Source organism: Anser cygnoides, chromosome 1 (assembly GCF_040182565.1).
Source record: "Anser cygnoides isolate HZ-2024a breed goose chromosome 1, Taihu_goose_T2T_genome, whole genome shotgun sequence".
NCBI classification, from domain to species: Eukaryota; Metazoa; Chordata; class Aves; order Anseriformes; family Anatidae; genus Anser; species Anser cygnoides.
In genome coordinates, this window is record NC_089873.1 from 139,715,262 (window position 1) to 139,735,139 (window position 19,878).

Below are 19,878 nucleotides of genomic sequence, written 5' to 3' on the forward strand. Positions count from 1 at the left end.
TACAAAAATGCCCTTGATAGCGTACCACTCGCTGTGCCTACAAGGAAGAATTAGTGCAGAGTGACATTAATCCACACCTTGTTTGCAGTCTTTTAATGCCCTTATCTAAAATAGTCCTAAGGCAGTGACAAAGCATGACCTTGAATCTGTTATTCAACACTTCAGATTCTGGATATCCCCAAAGTTTCCTTCAGACTTCAAGACCTGGCACCGCATGCCTCCGTTGCCTGTTGGAAAAAATGCTCTTTCACTGAAATGTGGTGAGGGCTCGTCCTGTAGTTATGCTGCTGAACCTAAACCGCCAAAGACGAGGATTATTTTCAAAACAAGTCTCATCTTTTGCAGAGATGTGACAAGCTGATGAATCCTGGGCTGGAAGCATTGCACCCTTAAAGTAATTAATGGTAGGTGGTGCTGAGTGCAAGACACTAACAGAGGGCTGAAGCTCAGCAGTGTCTGGCTTGCACCTTCTTCGAGGGTTTGTACAGCAGTGTCCCTCTGTACTGCAGTACGTGGAAAGCACAGCGAGTGGCAAGCACACGGTACAAAGAGTGCGTTGCTAGCTGGTCTGCAGGTGGGACGTAGCATTTGATCTGATTATTTTCGGTGCAGCACTGCTGGCTCTGTTCTGGAACAGAAACAATACTTGGATTCTTTTCTTTGTAAGAAGCGTTGAAACTTCCTGATGATAAATCACTGGAAGGTGAAGGTGTGGGTTGTCAAGTTCAGAGGCTGACCCTGTATTAGGAAAAACACTTCCTGTTTTTTTAAAACTGTGGTATCTCGATGCACATGAACATCCTATAGTAAAATAAGCTGTGTGATAGGTACTGTGTATTATTACTATTAATAATAGTCTTCTGCCTTGAAAATATTTGAGCAGGGCTTTCTCTCAACCTTCTTGCTGTTTTTTTATCTTTTGTTTCTTGGTCCACAAGCTGGTAAAAAGTTCATTTTGGGTGTATGGAGGAAAAATCTAGACTCTCGAATGTTGTGAAATCCTTTTTTACATACTTGCTTTTGAAAAAACATGTAAGTATTTCACTTGGCATCACCTTGGACCACTGGGAAGCCAGAGTCCCAGAGGTACCCAGAAAATGCTCTATGCCTCTCTGGCTGCGCATCAGCAGTGCTGTCTCTCATTTAAACAAAGCTCCAAAGCCACAGAAATCCCCAAGGCTGGCCAAGGAAACAGCAAAGTTGCTTGTAAAGAAACCTTTGCAATATAAAGTACCTGTCTGGGGGGTCCAAATCTTTGCAGGAAAGAGTCTGAATCGCCCAGTTAACCCAGGTGGAAGCACCTCTGGAGGTGGTCTCATCCAGCCCTCTGCTCAAAGCAGGCCCCTGCAGGCTGCACTGCTCAGGGCCATGCTCATGTGAGTTTTGACTGTGTGCAAGGATGGAGATTATGCAGCCTATCCTGGTGCTTATCCACTTTGCTGTGTGGTGGCTTTTCCTTAGATTTCGTGCGTGTGTTGCAACACATTTGTTGCTTTTAGACCTAATCACCACGTACTTTTCAGAGAAGTCTCTTTTATTCTCTCTTCCCAGTAGGTAGCTGTAAACAGCAGTAAGGCCTCCACTGAGTCTCCTTCCTCCTGAAATGCAGTTAGTACAAGTTGTGCTCCACAGGGATGGTGCCTCGGTAGTCTGTACCCAGTCCTCTGCTGGGAGTGGACAGAAGAAAAGGTATCTATCTACAGGCTTGAGTTCACCCACTGATCAAGTTCAGGTTCACAGTCTGAATTCATTGACTGAGCTGTGTGTCTTGGAGTGTGGATCCGCCAGTTCTGAAGGCTGCTGACTGCTGAAGCTCCCTGAAATCTCAGGGCTAATTCTTCTAGAAGAGGACTTGGCTGGAAAACGACACAACACTCAGCCCTGACCTGGGACAGGCATTAGTTAGTGGTTGTGTGTGTCTGAGCTCAGTCTCACAGCAGTGACTTCTGTGCTCAAACAAAAGCAAAAGTAAATATGCCACTTAAAGTGGTGTTTTGTTGGATTGGTGTTAACTACCTCTGAAGTTTTTATCATCACTAGAGATTCCTTTTCTTTAAAAAAGGAAAAAAATAGTCCTAGCTTTTTAATGCTTTATTTGCAATAAGATGCTCTTTGTGTACCAGCTGCATGATTGGCATTGTACAGGCAGCGCAGTGGCAGGAATGCTTTCTCTGCTAGAAGTGAGAGCGCAAGTCATGCGTAGGCAAGACATTAAGTATTAATTTTTGAATTTATCTTTCCTGAGTCTTTATGAGCAGTGATGTAAATCTACAACCATTACCACAAACAAATTTTGAAAGTAAGGCTCTTCTAAAGTTTTGCAGTGTTTATAGTTCACTTCTAGCTCTCTCTTGTGACAGTCTTGCAGTAAAAGGCAGTGCTGGTTTAGTGGCCCTTGAGGTTTCTTTTTAAAGAGCTAAAGTGTTCAAGTGTTCAGACAAATATTTGCTCCATTGATCCAAGTTCTCTGTAAACTCTTCATCAGTGAACCTGTGCAGGATGAAAGTAGCATGGGGACTGCGTTATTCCTAGCCCCCGTCCCTCTTCTTGCCTCCAAGTGAGCAGTAATGCTATACCAAATTTGCGCTTGTATTAGCGTCCTAGAAATTGCTGTAGAAATTGTTAAAGTAAGTCTAGAGTATCCCACTAAGCTTGTCCATCAAGCGGCTCCAAGTCTTTTTCTTTGATGGCCTTTTTCTGCAGCTGTGACTCTGTTGCTCTGGAAATGGTTGAAGTCAAGTGTCTAGAGAGTTCATAAAGGATGAACTTGCTCTTTCTATAACACGTGATGACGGGCAGCTTAGAAAGGCATTGTTTGTGAAGCTGTAAATTAGGCAGTTCGGCCTGCCTGAAAGGTGCTTAGGTCTTCAGTTGTTTGGGACCTTGGGGGGATGAGTAGGTGTATAAGCTTTCTTAATGTTGCTTTATCGGGTTAAAATAACTAAATAAATAAGATGTGGAAATGATCTAACATGTCCAGGAACTTTTTAGTGTGTAGAAGAGTTGATGTTCATTGGAAACATGAATGCTTCCATGCACTTTTCCACTTACACTTTTTCATCCACATAAAAACTTTGAAGTTTTTTAGAAAAGTATTAATGACTCAACCTTTCTGCAGCTTGCTTCTGTCAAATGTGCCCAGCCTAGAGTATTTCACTTTAATGCTCAAAACCTGTCACTTATGAACAATATAACACAATGCCTGTAGCTTTGTAAGATTAGGGAACTGTTCCACTCTTTTGAGTGGCTGATCTTCTGAACCACCAGTTGCTTAGTTCTGCCCCCCCCCCGATGAAGCTGGCCATGGGATTTGAGTGGCCTGTTGGCCCCTTGTGTTTTCATACCTATTTCCTTTCAGGACTGAGCCCCATGCAGCTGTAACCACTTCACAGCACCTTTCCTTGACCAGCTGCCACTGCTTCTGACAGCCTCCTCAATGTTGGCCATCCCAAGGAAAAGCAGTAGCTGCAGACCTTGGTCTTGGCTGTGTCCTGCTGCTGGTGGTTTTCCCAAGGTTGCTGTGGGTAGAGCTGCGAGACAGCCTGACAGCAGGAATCAGAGGCTCTTAAACTGCGTGGTGCTCAGTGTGAAGGTCATCCAGCTTGGTGTTTTGTCAGCAGAAAGCGTATGAAAGCAGGGTATTTCCCAGTAGCTGGGGTAGCTGGGCCATGGGACAGTGAGGGTTAAAGTATGTTTAACTTCAAACAGTAAGTATGCGTTGCAGATGTAATTGTCGTATCTTCAAAACCAGATTTAAAATAACTGATGTATTTTATTACAGGGGGAAAATGTATGAGTGGCTTATATCCAGTTCTGTAATACAATCACATCCTGCTCCCTCTAGTGCGTCCTCCTAATACAATAGCAACAAAGGTTTCCCTATTTGCTTTTGAAATGAATTCACTGAATGATGCTCTCTGAGCCTAAGAAGCTATTATGTCAGCCTAGTAGTAGTAGTATAGATCTGGTTTTGTGCCACTGCTATGTATACAAGCTAATCTGTAGAGTTTTTATTCTTGCTCCTGATTTACTACAGGGTTTTGGCTGATCCCCGGTTAAATCGATTTTTAAGACTGAAAACCTTCTGGGGGTATTCTGTGAGCTCGGTTCTCTCTGTCTAGGGATGAGGAGAGTGAGAACAGCAGAAAGTTTTGGCAGTTTGACCAGTTGGGTTTGTAGAAAGTGTCTGTAGCCATTGTTGGCAGTGCCAATGGCTCGAGGCTGACCGGTTGTAGCCTGTCACTTCGTGCATAGCTGTGTTTTCGTTGCACCCACGATGTGTAGCTGAAAAATACTCTGAGGTCATGAGGAAGCATGCTCCATAACTCTGTATTTCAGTTGTCAGCAGCTGAAATTTCAGAAAGTAGTCTTGTCTTGCCAAAGTCTTCATCCCGTGTGTTCTCTTTGAGTATACATATCTCTTTTCTAAATGAAATATATGCTAATACTCCAGTTAGGTTTTAATGATCATGCTGCCATTATGGTGTATTGATGGCAGAGAAGGGGGACAAGTGGGTAGCCAGCCACTCAAGTGTCACAGCTATTGTGTTATACCTTTTTTTTTTTTTTTACATTAAAACTATTTTTCCACTCTGAACCTGAGGACAATGAGGAGGCTTATTTTGGTTGGAGGGTTCTTTTTTTTTTTTTTAACTGCTTTATTACAGTTTGATTACTCTTTAGTCTGTGCCATAAAGATAAGTTGTTTTTGGTGCTGTGTATTTTTTTTGTTATACCTCATTTATGCTCTGGCTAACACCTGTCAACTTTATTTACCATCTGGGGGGAAAAAATCTATGGATGTAGATTGGTCACAGGTGGCAAAGCCAGCATTAACTACTGACCTGTGGACAAAAGGATCATTTCTTTACCGATAAATATCCATCATCACCTTGCAGCTGTCTGCAACAAGGATTAAATCACAGATTGTTTTAAGGTGGTGGGGAGACTTTAAGAGGGCATCAATTTGTGTACTTAGCAGACCAAAGCCACTCTGACTATTCTTATCCATCTTTCTGCGGAGTCTTGTTCATTCCACAGTACCTTTAAAAAGGAATGGTGCTCAGTTAAAATGTTATACTTCCCAGATTCCTGGCATTGTCCTTCTATTAGGTTACCTTTTTTTTTTCCTCATGCTGATGCATCTCTTGTTGATAAAGTTTTCTGGTAGGATTTTATTTAGGCTGAGTGACTCTTAGATTTATGAATCTCATCATGTCTCCTGTGATTGCTTAGGTGGTTTTTTTTCCCCTTGCTTTATTTTTATTTTGTGAAAGACATGCAGCTGACTTGTGTGCAGGTAGTATTAATTTTAGCTGCAGAATTTACAAGTATGCAGGAGATGCTGCATCTGCCATCGTTAGCTGGCTTAGAGTTGCCAGGCAAAAAAAAAAAAAAAAAGCTGCATCATTGCTGCAGCTGTGTTCCAATATTTTACAGCGAATGGTTTCAGTTAAGTTATGGTCTCATGTTTTCAGCAGTAATTCGTCAGCAGTGGTGTATCTCCTCATTTCTGCCCTTATGAAGGTGAAATCCATTTGTTGTGTCCCAGTGCTTGGCCTCTAGCACAACTCAGCATTTACACATTAGAGGTGTGAATGAGGGTGAGGAAGAAGAGACATGAAAGTGAGTACTTTTGTCAATTTGGGCGGAAACCAGATTTTACAAACTCATCAGTAGTTTCAATGTGCTTGGGGCATCTCTTCCTTTGCCGGAAACTGGAAGTAGCAATTCACTGCTGTAGGTGTCCAATGCCTGTGAGGTTCCTGCATTACACCTTAGCTGATATTCAAAACTCAGCAAGGAGGTAGAGGAGTGGCAGATCAGCCTCATGGATTTTTAACTCTCTTCTTCCAGGACTCATCGTTGGGGTGATCCTAAGGTACGGGACTCCCTCTACCAGCGGCCACGATAAACCATTCAGCTGTTCGCAGGAGGACAGGCCGTTTACGACCCTGCTGGTCAACGTCAGTGGGAAATTCTTCGAATATACGCTCAAAGGGGAGATAAGCCCTGGGAAGATCCACAACGTGGAGCAAAATGACATGTTGCGAAAGGTGAGGCTAGACCGTTTCTTGTGAACGTGTGCTGCTTGGCTGTGTTTTTTCTGCAGCTCCCTCCTTCCCCTGCCATTTGGATGTTAGGTAGTTTCAAATGGCTGCATATCTGGTGGTAACAACACTTCAGTGCTGAATTCAAAAGCACCTTCTGTGCTCTAGCGCTGCTGGCAAAGCTGTGTTCTGCTGCCAGTGTGTAGTTCTTCCCCAAAGCCCTTGATTGCTGCTGGAGGCTTAATGTACACTGCTAACATCTGTACAATTCATGAAAGCTAGCTGAGCAAAAAAAGCCTTCCTTATGATCTCTGATGCTGCCTTCTATGCTACAATATATGGGAGAAAACGAATAGTGATTGTTTCTTTGTTTTGTCCTTGGGTTTTCGAATCTGTTTATTTTCAGGAAATAGTTGCTGCTTACATCCCTGTAATCTACCAAACAAGACAATCTGGTATTGGAAATGAAATTCATTTATCAACTGTTGCTTGCATCTGCTGTTTCTCTGCTTCTATTCAACAGCAGAAATTAAACACCCTTTGTGTGTAGCAAAGCTAGACCTTGAGGTACAGGATTGCCACTTTAGGGCCGTAACCTAAAAATGCTTTTCTGTGACTATGAAGAGAATGTAGGTGACTGTTCATATGTACCTGTCTGCTAGAGACAACTGAAATGAATCCCATGCTGGGAGTGCACACTTGTGTTTGTATTCTAGCCTGTGTTTAGACACGAGGTGAAGAGGGCCTAGATAGCCTCGTGTGTGAGGGTCTTGTTTTATTTCTAAATGTCTGGGATTGTTCCTTAGTCTAGTGCAGACTGTCATGGATATCTTCAGTATCCACTGAAATATTTGGAAGTGATGAGTGATCCCAATTCCTGAAAACCAGACTTGTATATGAATTGACTGGCAAGGGGGGGGGGGGGGGGGGGGGGAACGCAACAACAAAAAATACAAATACATGACTGTCATGTATCACAATAAGAGATACTTTCTGCAGTATCCTTTCTATTAGACTTTTTTTTATTATTTCAAAAAGGGGACTGTATTTGGGATTGTAAGACTGTAATTACTGATGAATGCAATGTTTGTTTTCCTAGATGCTCTTCAGTATGAAAAGCTGCAGCTCTTTGCGGCTGCATCTGTATAGAGCTGACCAATATTTTGGAAGGTCAACTTGGCCAAAAGTTTATTTCAACACCTAGAAATATTTGTTGTCAAAAAAGGAAAAAGACCTAAAAATTTGTGTGTTTGTTTCTAATTAGTTTCACACTTTTTATTTTTTTAGGTAACTTTTGACCCGGAAGTTTTTTTCAACATTCTGTTGCCTCCTATTATCTTTCATGCTGGTTATAGCCTGAAGAAAGTAAGTGTAATCATTTCCTGAGGAAAATAGCCTTTTCTTAATGAGAGACTGCTGATCTGTTCAGGATCAGGATTTGTTCAGGACCATTTGTGTGACAATAAGAAAAATCTGATTTCCTTCATAGATGGCTGGCTCATACTGTTTTAAGAGATTTTTTTAACAAAGCAAACAAAACAAAAACAAACAAACAAAAAAACTATAAACATATTAAATTGATGATTTGCTTTCCTTTTGAATATTACCAGAAGTTAATATCAGTTACATTTAAAGTAGAAGACGTCCCGCTATGAATCATGTTGGTCCTTCTCTAATGCCAAAATGCAGTAAATTACCCTGAGAAGTGGACCCAAACCTGAATCCCAGTGGGGGTGTTCCAGATTCTGGATGACAGAAGGTCTGGGTTATGACATCTTCAAGTGGTGCTTGTTTTTATTTTTGCAGCTAACTCTTATATCTATATATTATATCTAGATATTTGTTATAAAAATATTTTTGGAAAGCTTCCTGTCAGTGAGCTCCATGTAAGATTCGATACTTGGTTCAGATTTGATATATTCTATTTATTGAAGTTGGACAGAACTTACATTGCAGTAATCGATTGATTTCTCTAGAAAGCACCAATAAAGGCAAGCGTAATAATGCACTGTATGTTTTTTGAACAAGTGGTATAACTTATTTAAATGAGTACGTAAACCTTTTTTCTTATTCAGAGACACTTCTTCAGGAATTTGGGGTCGATTTTGGCCTATGCCTTCTTAGGAACAGCAGTCTCTTGTTTTATCATTGGGTAAGTGAAATCTGTACTATCTGTTGCTATTTTTACTAAAGCTAAAGTTGAAAAGTACACATTGAGCTATCTGGATTGTCTTAATTTTGTGATTTGTTTGATTATATTTGTGAATATTCCAGACAGAATTAAAAGAAACTTCTGCTGAGATCTAACTTTTAAACAATGCCGACCCTTCAAACAATATTGTCAAGTTCAATTGTCAACAATATTGAATCACTTGATGAGAGTACTAGAGAGCAGCATTCTGTTTTTAATGTCATGTTACAGTACAAAGTGAAAGCTTATTAGACTCCTATTAGAATTAACTTTATCCTGAATTGTAGCCACTACTTCTAATAGAATTTTAGCTCTCGGACTTCTAGAGATGTTCCTTCCATTGTGCATGCAGTATCTCTCTCCCCCTTCACCCCTTGATATACGTGTATGCATAATTTTATATGTATACGTACACAGACGTTTGGTTAAAGATAATCACATCGGTTTACTTGCATACGATCACTTATGCAGCTAGTATTGCTGTGTTCTTGGCTATTCTGAAATACAGAAATTGCATAGAGAGAAATAGAGTTGCATATGCGACTTTGGTTCGTGTCTCTCAATTTCACTAAAGAGAAATATGTTAAAAGCTATTCTTAGTTCAGAGCTTTTTCTGTGTCTTTGTGTACTGTGGCAGAACCAACACTGAGGGGAATTCTGAGCACAGAAATGTTCCCTGCGGTGGAAAAAGGAAGCAGCCTGGGGAGTTTGTGCTAGTTGTATGAACAAATCTCATGCTGTTTGCTGATTTTAACTGTTAAATGTTGGATCATATCTCACTCTTTGCTCAGTTCTTGGGAAAGAGAGAGAACTGAATTTTGAGAGTTTAGTGTTAAACTGCAGCAGTGTCTCATGGAGCTCTAGAATAACAAAGCCCACCTGAAATATTGTTGCTTGTGGTTTTGCTTTGACTGTCTGAAATGTGCCAGCTGGTTTGACTTGGACTGTTTTATCCTCTCTCCTCAGGAATCTCATGTATGGGGTTGTGAAACTAATGAAATTGGTGGGACAGCTCTCTGGTAAATTCTATTACACAGACTGCCTCCTCTTTGGAGCAATAATATCTGCCACTGATCCAGGTAGCTTGCTGAACGACTTTTAATAATCTTCTTAAAAGATCCTGTTGCTAGGATTGTTGGCTGTATAGCACAAAGATATTAATTGTACTTTATTTCCAGTTACGTTGTGCTAGTATCTCTGATCTTCTGTGAAATGCACACAAATGCTAGGTGCTGTGAAAGCTATTCTGTAAGTTTGTTGATGTCATAGTATGTCTGGGGACAAATCCAACTTTCCTGTTCATTATATGTTATTTTAAATATTTTTCCCTAATAGGTTTTTGTTTAGTGTACCTCAAATTTAATTTTAATTTATATTTAATTAAAAATTAATGAAATTATACTGTGTGGATAGCAGGACTTCTGTAAATACGTTGCTTGAGACAATGGATATTTTAAGAGCTGTATTTGAGGAGGCTTTGTGTTTTTTCTCATTCCAATGATGTTATACAAATTCAAGCAGAAGAATGCTCTTCTGCAGATAAACTTTAGCTTTTGGAAAAAAAAAAGTCATTCCTTGAGGTCCAGCATGTTCACAAAGGTGTCTGCGCTTGACAGGTGAGTCTGGAGAGCTGGTGTGTGTGAAGGGACAGGGGAGGGAGTGTTGAAGTATGAAGCTTGATGTTTAAAACAGGTCGTGTGATGTCCTCGGTGGTTGGTATAAAAATCGGAAGTAGCTCCTGTGACTGAGCTGAGCTCTGAACAGCTCATGGTTGCACATGATTTTGGCCTTTATGCAAAAAGGAGTACCATGTGATTTTTTTGAAGCTTATATATGGGAACATCTTCAAAATCATTCTCTCATGTCAGACTGAAGTGTTTGTGAAAAGACTGATATAAATATTTAGCAGTCTTGCCCATTTCAAATCTCACACAATTTTACACTCCTGTGGCATAGTGCGTGCTTTAGGGAACACTTACAGCTATTAGCACTATGACCGAAATAATAAAGCCAAGTCAACAAGCCATGCAGCCTTTAAAAGTAGCAAGGGCTGCAGAATGTTTTGTTGAAGGGTTTTTTTGTTTGTTTGTTTTTGGTGGAAGTTTCATCTGCACCATGCCCCTTGATCATGGGGGACTTTGCTACAAACACTGTGCAGATGGGAGGGCTACAGAGCCCCTTCCTAATGGAGCTGCCTTAAAACCGATGGTGAAGTTACCTGTACATAAATATGGCTGGTCTGTGTCCTAGTTTGATTTTGATCCTGTACTTCAATTCTGGGTTTTGTTGCTTAAGACAAACTGGAAAGTCTAGGCTGTCACAACTCACAGTTGTTCCTGAAGTCAGACAATGTTTTTTTCTTTTTTTTTCCTCTTTCTGTAGTTACCGTGCTAGCAATATTTAATGAGCTGCATGCTGATGTTGATCTCTATGCCCTTCTGTTTGGGGAGAGCGTGTTGAATGACGCTGTTGCCATTGTATTATCTTCGTAAGTAACTACCTGAAATTCTGTTCTGAAATCACTTAATCGTTTTAGGTATTTTTCTCAGAAAAAGCATTTATTTTAGACATGCTATTTTAAATTTAAATGTACTATCTTGAACTGAATTACTAAATATTACAAGCGTTTGCCAAGATACCTCATGCATAACAAGCACAGAAAAGTAAAGTTTTCCTTCAGTATGGGTTTGTCTTTTCTGCTGTTTAGGTGATGCTGTTAGAGTTAAGACCTTTCTGATGCCACATCTAACTTGTCATTGTGTTACTCTGTTCCTAGATCGATAGTTGCCTACCAGCCAACAGGTGAAAATACCCATGCTTTTGATGCAGCAGCATTTTTCAAGTCAGTTGGTGTTTTCCTGGGAATATTCAGTGGTTCTTTCATGATGGGAGCAGTGACAGGAGTAGTGACAGCTCTGATATCCTTTTCATGTTTAGCTTTTCCAGATAAGATGCCATATTCACATGCTAACGGAGCTCACCTATTTCCAGCAGTAGCAACGGTGACTTAAGCTTGTTTTAATCTGATTGTGAAGACGTGACCAGCATTCATGTGACCTGTCAATAGAAAGGCATATAGGTATCCATAGAAATCCCCTTTTTCTGGTGTAACTGTGGCCGCACTAGAAGTTTTAGTGATGTTGCTGCATGCATTGTACAGCCAAAAGATTTAAAGTCAAGGGGGAGACCCGTCCTAATGTTCAGTTTCTTTTTAGGAATTACAAAAAAGATTTTATTATATAAGCTTGAAAGACATCTCATAGGATAACTGGTGTTTTGTTCTGTCTTCAGCAAAATCCTTAATAGCTATTTCTGACCCTAATGGGTTCTTTCTGAGTTCTGCATTTAACCTTTCTGCTGGAAATCTTGTATCATGCGGCTTGGATAAGAGTATCTCTACCAGAGTTAACATCGTAACATTATGTGCTTTGCTTGACCTGTCCTGCTCTCTTGAAGCTTTGTCTATTTGATCAGAGCTCTGAGGCACTCAGGGAGCAATCTGTGTGGGTTTTGCTTTAGGCTTGGGCAGTAAATCTTAAGTCTGATCTGCACCAGAAATTGTGATGTTTCCCTAGGAAAGGGGAAAAAAAAAAAATCAAACTCTTTGCTTTTGGACTGGCTAGGATAATGGTATTTTTACACATCCCACCTTGCTTTGATCTGCCTAGACTTCTGAAAACTGGCCTAGAAGGGGTAGAATGTGATATTTTTTACAATAATCATGAACCTGTGACTCTTGATCTTAAGCAATAATGTCTGAACTGTATCTCGTTATAAATACATGGCTCAGGTTTGCCTCATTGTATCCTGCATAATGGAAACCCTTCAGGTATTGAGGGGAAGATGTGCTGTGATGCTTTAGTGTTTGGTCTTCAAGCACCACTGTTCTACAATCAGTGTGACCCAGAACAATGATTCTTAGCCTGGCTTTTAAGCTACCAGCCATCTATAGCTCTGGCTGATTGAGTGCTGTTGCTGTGGTTTTTGGCTTTCTGGCTAGCTTCTAATTACAGCCAAAATACATTTGGATCCATTTTGTAAAATCATGATCTAAAGCAGCAGTTGGTTCTTGCTGTTTCTAATGCATGTGCTCAGGACAGCGCTGTACTGTTCACAAGACAGCCTCTGGTTTAAAAATAAATGCATAAAAATACATAAGCTTTTGCTTAATTATACCATTTTAATTATCTTGAGGGGAGGAATACTTAACATCTTGTAATACTCTACAAGCAAACTGTAAATGCGCATTTTACTACTCTTAGCTAATTAGAGCCCATAACTTAAGTCGTGAATGAAGTTAATAGGACCTTATTCCCAAGCAATGTTCTGTAGCACTGCCGTGGCTGTGAAGTACCTACAGCTGTACCTGTACCAGCAAAGGGGGTTCAGGTGGTCATTCATTGTCTTTTGAAAACAGAGAGAACACTTGGTTTGCACATATAATGCAGAAAATATATGCAGACTTGTTCTGCCTTTCAGCAAACTGTCCTGGCCTCACTGTCTGTGGTTATTTTTTTTATAACGTTAATATATTGTACCACTTGGTATTCCCTTTGTAAATTGTAGAATCTGCCTGGCTGGAATGAAGTGAAGCAGAATATTATACCTGAGGAATTAAGAAAGAAAACTCTTTTCTTTCTTAACTTGAACATTAAAGCAAATAACTTAATTTGAAGTAGTACTTCAATTTGGTCTATTATTATATGAAATAAGAAAAGGATTTTTTTTTACTCTTCTTTCACCATCCTCTTCCTCCAGAATGATGAGCAGAGGTTTTCATGTTGGATTTACTAAAATGTTTTGGTATGGTTACTTACAGTGTAACAAGAGGAATAAAGAGTTTGATTCACAAAGCTGCCAGAAGAGACTAGAAATGAGGAATCAGCTCTGATGAGGGCCCTTCCCTAGCTCAGAAGGCCACCAAGAAGTAGTGGTGTGGGTGGGGAGCAGGCAGCTGGGCTCGGGAGTGCTTTGTGCTAGCCAAACTTCCCCTGAAATGCTGTCAGCTGTTTGCCTCTGGTGTTAATCACTTGTGGCTTGCTGTGAACACTGAATTCTGTGGTAAAGCCTGCAGGAGACTGCTTCCACTGGGTTTTCCAGGCCAACTGAGTGCTTCTTGCCAGAGTCACAAGGAGTGCTGAGCCCCACACCTCCCAGAGCCTGTGAATTGCCTTGTGAAAGGGGTGCTCCTCATTGTTTTTAGCATCCCTATCATGTACTGAACTGTGACTTCTCAAGCAGCTGTGTTGCCATTAGGTTTGATTGTGTAATGCTGCAGAGAGCCCTGGTTGCAGCTGTGTTATGCATGGAGAGGAGTGGTGGGTGGTGGTGCAGCCTTGATGTGTCTGTCAAGGTACTGGCTTCCTACGTGTGGGCAGGGAGTGCTACCAGCTTGTTGCTGTTTCAGGTGTCCTTGCTGGTCTCTTGCTCTCCTTCTGCTTGGATTTCAGAGAAGACTGTGCTAGTCTTTAGCCTTTAGAAAGACCAAGGATTTCTCCACCGCTCTTACTAGCACATGGTTTCCTTCTGTAACATCCAGTGCAGTTGTGCATAGCTGTCTGCACTTGGGATTTAGTAAGCTGTGCTGTTTACTTGCTGCCAGAGTACTGACTGTAGGGGAAAAAGGTCCATAGACAGGTGAACAAATATTCTCCAGTATGTGGAGAGCTATATTTAAGACTACTGAAATCTGTCCCACTCTTTCAGTAGCTATCCAACCTGTTAATTCAGTGTGTTTGACATTATTCAAGTTTTACTCTCATCTGGAAGATAAAACTTCTTCTTCCCACTGAAAGACTGAGCTGCTGTGGTTGAGCTGGCTTGTCGTCTAAAGCACATCAACACAAGAAGCAATACGTTTTGTTGTAGGCAGGATATCTGCTTTGCCTCACAAGTACAGAAGTAGCTAAACTTGCTGAAAGACCTTGTCAACAAATCTGAACAGAAAAATTCTGACAGATCTACTTCATCCTAGGGTTCCTGTAGTCAAGAACAGCCCTGTAATGAAGCACTTCTGAATGTATTTTATGATTTATTTAAAGGTGACTTGTGTACATGTGTTCATTTAAAAATAAAATGAAAGAAGAACAGTAAAAGGAACACCAAGTATACATGCCTTCCCTGCTGGTGCTTTGCAGGGAAATGTGGCATTGAATAAGCTCTTAGTTCACAGAGGTGGGGCCACAGTTATGCTGTGGATATGCAGCACAAATATCCAAAATTAATGACTTCTGAGGGGAGACCTTGGTTCTGAAGTTTGTCTTGATGTGATGAAAGTGATGTTTTTCAGCAAATAGTGTTTTGTTCTCAGACCAGCTTTAGGTGTTAACACATAACAGCACTTTTCACAAATATTGGGTACAGAGAAGCCAAAGGACTGGTGAGTTTCTTATTTTGGATCCCTTAACAAATGTCTTAACGTGACAAAGTTTACCAAGTTGCACTGCTTCCCCCTGCTGGAAACGGCTCTCTTCTTCCTGATGTCCTGGAGCACCTTCCTGCTAGCAGAAGCTTGTGGATTTACTGGTGAGTTGTGGCTTCAGGTACACTAAGAGAACTCCAGTCTGTCTTAGCAGCCATGTATCCACCTTCTCATTGAAACTTTCCTATAAGGAACATGATTTTAGCACTTAAAGCTTTTTTTTTTATGTCCTGCACAATACCACTGATGGTGCAACTTGCTGTGCAGCAAAAGCTTTTAGGAACAGCATGGATTTGTTTCACATGCTTCTGCCCCCCTGTGCCTTACCTAATCCTTGGCTTGAAAATGAGTTTCATAAAATCCCAGGGTTAAGGTTGATGTCTAAGTTTAATAGAACTTGAAAAGGGAGAATATCTTGTGCTTATGTAGTAAACAGACTGATGCTTGCATGTAATTCTGTTTGCAGGTGTGGTGGCCGTCCTGTTTTGTGGTATTACCCAGGCACATTATACATACAACAATTTGTCAGTCGAATCAAGAAGTCGCACCAAGCAGGCAAGATTCTTTTTCCTCTTGTACACTCTATTGCTGTAGTATTGTGTACTTCTTTTTTTTATTATTTTTTGAAAATTGTCTTTATTGCTCAGCCTTTAACATGTTATTGTGTTGTTTGTCTGTTTTTTCCCCATAGCTATTTGAGGTATTGCACTTCCTGGCAGAGAACTTCATATTTTCTTATATGGGTTTGGCACTGTTTACTTTCCAGAAACACATATTCAGTCCAGTTTTCATCATTGGAGCTTTTGTATCCTTTTTCAGTTTGAGGCTTCTGTATTATCCTGTGTGCCTGAAGGCTGTTGGTGTCTGGCTTTACGAAGTAAATGATGGTGTTGACTTGGAGTTTTCCTGATGTCTTGCAGGAACAAGAATTCCGAGAAAGTCTTTCATTAACCCTTACATCAAAGTCCTAAGGACTCCGTGCCACAAAGTTGTTGGCTTTGCACCTGAGCAAGTACTAAAATTCGTGTGAATTCAGTATATAAATGAACGAATGTGCTTTACTCCATGTAGTCATAGCAGTGGAGCTTTTAACATCAGATTTGGAAACTTCCTTCCTAGCTCAGAAACCTCAGTATCAGCAGGAAGGGAAAGCAGCATGCTGCATATGTTTATCAGCATAGGCAAATTGAGTCAGTTTCTTAAGAAGTATGAGCACCTGCTTTTCAGATATGGAGAAACACTTAATCTAAAGGTAAACTGATGGATGATGATACCAGGGAATTCTTGGCGAAGAGGAGTGGTTCACCCATGCAGTGTTTTCTCCAGATGACATTCAGGAGTCTAATTTTTATCTGCTCCCTTCTCATCCCAAACATACACCTTGCCCACCTAGAAAAATTATACTAGATTGAATCTAACACTCTGTGGAGTGGAAGAGAGCAGGGAAATGAGGGATAGAGTGGTATGGGAGAAGAAATGTCTGGGTTGGGCTGTTGTTCAGTGAAACTACATCAAGTATTAATCTGTGCCTTTTGGGGAAGGAAGACTCGAAGCTGTTATTCTTGTCCAGACCTTAAAACTGAAGAAATTATATTGCATCATGCAGGTTAAGCATGTGTGATGGTGTGGGTATGAGCTGAAATGCATCTACGTCTTTCTGGACTTCCAAATGCCTGAAGTGTAGTCTGTTTTCTCATTCCTCCAATCGATTTAAAGCGCTTAATGCTGGAAAGCTGTGTGAAAGCAAAGCACAGTGCCTTTAAGGAGGATTTGCATGGTATAGCTTCGATTGTCTTTGACAGAAAGGCATTTAGAAGACTACCACTCCGTGACACTCAATTAATACATATTAACACAAAATCTCTTTGATTCTTGACAATAACCTGAAAAAAAGTGAAGTAATAGCTGTTTATCCCTCTGCTCTTTCCCAATCTTTGCTGTGGAGATGTTGACAACTTAAGTGGAAGCATTGTGTGGCTTTCAGTCCATATAAATAGAATAATAGCTTTGTGAATCAGATTGCAAAAGATACGTGGACAAATAAGGTAGAGATGAGGTTATGAGCACCTAAACTTCTTCCTTATCACTGTTTTTTTGTACAGTCTGATCCAAAAGAAAAACTGTTCTTGTTGCTTCTTGTCAAGTTCTGTTGGGATGGGGAGGGAGGACAGCATAAAAAAATGATTCTTTATCGTATGCCTTGGCTAGAGGTGCCAAACAGTGCTTGTAATGCTGTTGTACCCAAACTTTTGGGACGTAAAAAGGACTCTTTTTTCCTCTTCACTTCCAGCTGTCCCTTGAACAAAGCAAATGAACTTCAAGTAAATAAAAGGGACTGTGGGCAAACTGATTAAGCAATATTCTAAAGGTGGAGGTAGCTTCTTAGGTGATGGAGGAGGCAGGCACTGAGCTGTGGTGCAGACCATGACACAAAGGGAACAGAGTGCTGAGAGGTGCTGGTGTTAGAGGTGGGTATCCAGTTCCCCTCATTCCTGGCTGACTTAGCAACTGGCTCTCAACTGCCTCAGAACAGAGCACTTTGGTGGTAGTATCACTCAGATTAGTTGGGAGCCATTAGATTCTTCTCCCTGTCCAACTTGAAATAGCCTATATACCTATTCCTTCGTGGTTTACTGGCTGTTTGAAAATCCAGAGCAATTACATGAATGAAACAAAGGAGACGGATCTTCCTGTCTTGTTGCCTCCCTGCCTGCTGCAGGGGTAGGGCTATCTGCAATGGAGATAAAACCCAGTAAAAAAATACAGATGGCCTAATACAGAATATACTTTTCTTTTTTTTCTTACTTTGTTTTCTCTCATCTGTTTTATCACATAGGTCTTTATCTGGCCATTTTCATTGTTTCAGAGAAGTGAAGAATTCTCCTCTGTCCTCCTATCTGTTCTTCTGAACTAAAAAGTGTTCCAGAGCCCTATGGCCATTGGATGAAGACATGGATAGGATGGTTGTCTCTTTGGTGTGCTAAGTGTTGCCATCTTTAGTTTTTGCTATAGCCTTCTGTTATCTGTCTGGGCTACGCTATCAGTCTATGCTTCTTTTCAGTTTTTCTATTGTTCCATTTTCTTCCTACCTGTCTAATGTTATTACAATTTTCATATCTCTTTCTGTTACCATACCTAACCTTTGTTGCCTCTTGAGTGACCTTTGAGGAAGACAAAGGGTATTAGTGCTCACATTTTGCCTCGGCCCTTCCCCATTGAATTAACACCTTGCGGGTAGGGGGCTGAGGAATTGTACAGACATCAGGATCTGCTGAAAAAGGCTGGACTGCAAAGGCAGAGCTAAAGCCTCAGTGTCACTAGCAAAATCCTGGTCATTCTTCCTGCATATGTTGGTTATGATGGCTAATGATTTTTGCAGTTCCCAAAAGGATTGCTATAAAAACATAATAATTACACGAACGTTTTTTAGAAAGTAACGATCAAAATCTTAGTTTCTTGTAGACATAACTTTCTGCAAGCTGTGTTGTTTTAAATCCATATTTAGGTATGGCAACAACCCGGACATATCTCGAGTTCTTCTCTACTTTACTTTTCTGTAAGAGAGCTCTTTCACTTTTCTAATGTTGCTATCCCAGTAGCAAATGAAGAGTGTTCGGTTAATTTCTGATTGTGTCAGTGTGTTACAGGATTTCAGCTTATCACTCTATTTTGTACCAAAGTGTTCCTGAGTTGGTAGAGCATGTATTCAGCTTTCTGGTTATTTACTGGAACCAGGGTTACAGGATGGAAAGAGCTTACCACTTACTGTCATGTATTTCTTCTTGAGGCAGTTCCTTTTAAAAATACTTTTCAAACCTCATTATAGTGCTGGCAGTTGTTTTTGGATTCATCTTTGTAGTTTTTGTGAACTCTTAAATTCCTGCCAGCCTGTAGAAGATCGTGCCTCTGCAGGAGCAATAATGGAGAGGCCACTTGCTGGTCTTTTATGTTGGCTTTCCTTCTGCACTGGGGCTGCATTTCTGTTGGTCTAAAATGCACAATCAGATGTTGGTGATAGTTGTTTAAGATGTGATATTAAGTCTTCATTTGTACAGCTGGTAGCCTTAATACTAGGTGTAATTTCACTGTGCCTTAAAAAAAAAAAAGTGGGTATATTAGTTAAAGGTTGTAATCTATGCTGTGAGTTCTCTATGCACGTAATTGGTGAAAGTCTGTTTTACATAGACAGGGATAACATGAACACTTTATCATTATGTAAATTTCCTATTAAAACAGAAGGTTCATATTAGAGCCAGGTACCTGAGTATGCACACCCCAGGAACGTGAAATCCTTAACCCTCAGCTGTGAACAGGTTGCAATCTTTTTGGGCAGAGCTGCGCACATCTACCCTCTGTCCTTCTTGCTGAATCTGGGCAGAAGGCATAAGATCAGCTGGAACTTTCAGCACATGATGATGTTTTCAGGTAAAAGAGCAAAAATGTTTGGTAAAGCAATAATACTCTTTAAATCATAAGATGTTTATAGATCCATCGCCTGCTTTTATAATGCACATGTAGGTTTTTTGAACGGAAGACTTAAAAATTGCAGCATGCCCTCATGTATCTTTAAACTTGTACATGAAATGTCATGTCTGAGAAGAGTGACATCTTGAATTGCCAGCTGCTGGCAGCCCACAGTCACCTTATGTTGGGAATGGAGTATTTTCATTTGAAGTGTTGAGCATCTGAAGGCGATGGGGGAATTGGGATGTATTTCTTCCAGTAAGTCAGTTCTAGGTGAGACAATCTGCATGTTGTTCAGAAACAGAATTAAGGCATTTAAGGGTGACTTCTCCTACTTAATTGAAAAAAAATTTAATTTATTTAAACTCCTTTACTTGACATGATGGAGTCAGGCTATTTCCAGTGGTGCCCAGTGCCAGGACCAGAGGCAACGGGCACAAAGAGAAACATGGGAGGTTCCCTCTGAATACCAGGAAACACTTCTTTGCTCTGCAGGTGACGAAACACTGACACAGGTTGTCCAGAGGTTGCAGGGTCTCCTTCCTTTCAGATTTTCAAAAGCTGTCTGAACGTGATCCTGGGCAATTGGCGATAGGTAGCCCTGCATGAACAGGGGGTTGGACTAGATGACCTCTAGAGCTCCCTTCCCTCTAGAGCTGTTTGGTGACTCCCCTCCTGAATAAGTTTGCAGGTGGCCAGTTGCTTGCCCTTGTTAGAGGAGTTTCATAATCTGTGGGAGAGGGGAAGCAATA

General features: G+C 40.7%; 1 protein-coding gene across 2 annotated transcripts in view; it reads left to right on the forward strand.

The window, feature by feature from the left end:
* SLC9A7 (solute carrier family 9 member A7) overlaps nt 1–19,878 on the forward strand; it is a 66,972-nt gene that overhangs the window by 23,434 nt on the left and 23,660 nt on the right. For both annotated transcript variants that reach the window (XM_048051152.2, XM_048051154.2), the window contains exons 2-11: nt 5,857–6,056; nt 7,338–7,415; nt 8,126–8,202; nt 9,208–9,320; nt 10,624–10,729; nt 11,018–11,159; nt 14,661–14,766; nt 15,129–15,217; nt 15,354–15,467; nt 18,976–19,087. In XM_048051152.2, the coding sequence (XP_047907109.2) occupies nt 5,857–6,056; nt 7,338–7,415; nt 8,126–8,202; nt 9,208–9,320; nt 10,624–10,729; nt 11,018–11,159; nt 14,661–14,766; nt 15,129–15,217; nt 15,354–15,467; nt 18,976–19,087 (1,137 nt within the window). The remainder of the gene's footprint in view (nt 1–5,856; nt 6,057–7,337; nt 7,416–8,125; nt 8,203–9,207; nt 9,321–10,623; nt 10,730–11,017; nt 11,160–14,660; nt 14,767–15,128; nt 15,218–15,353; nt 15,468–18,975; nt 19,088–19,878) is intronic.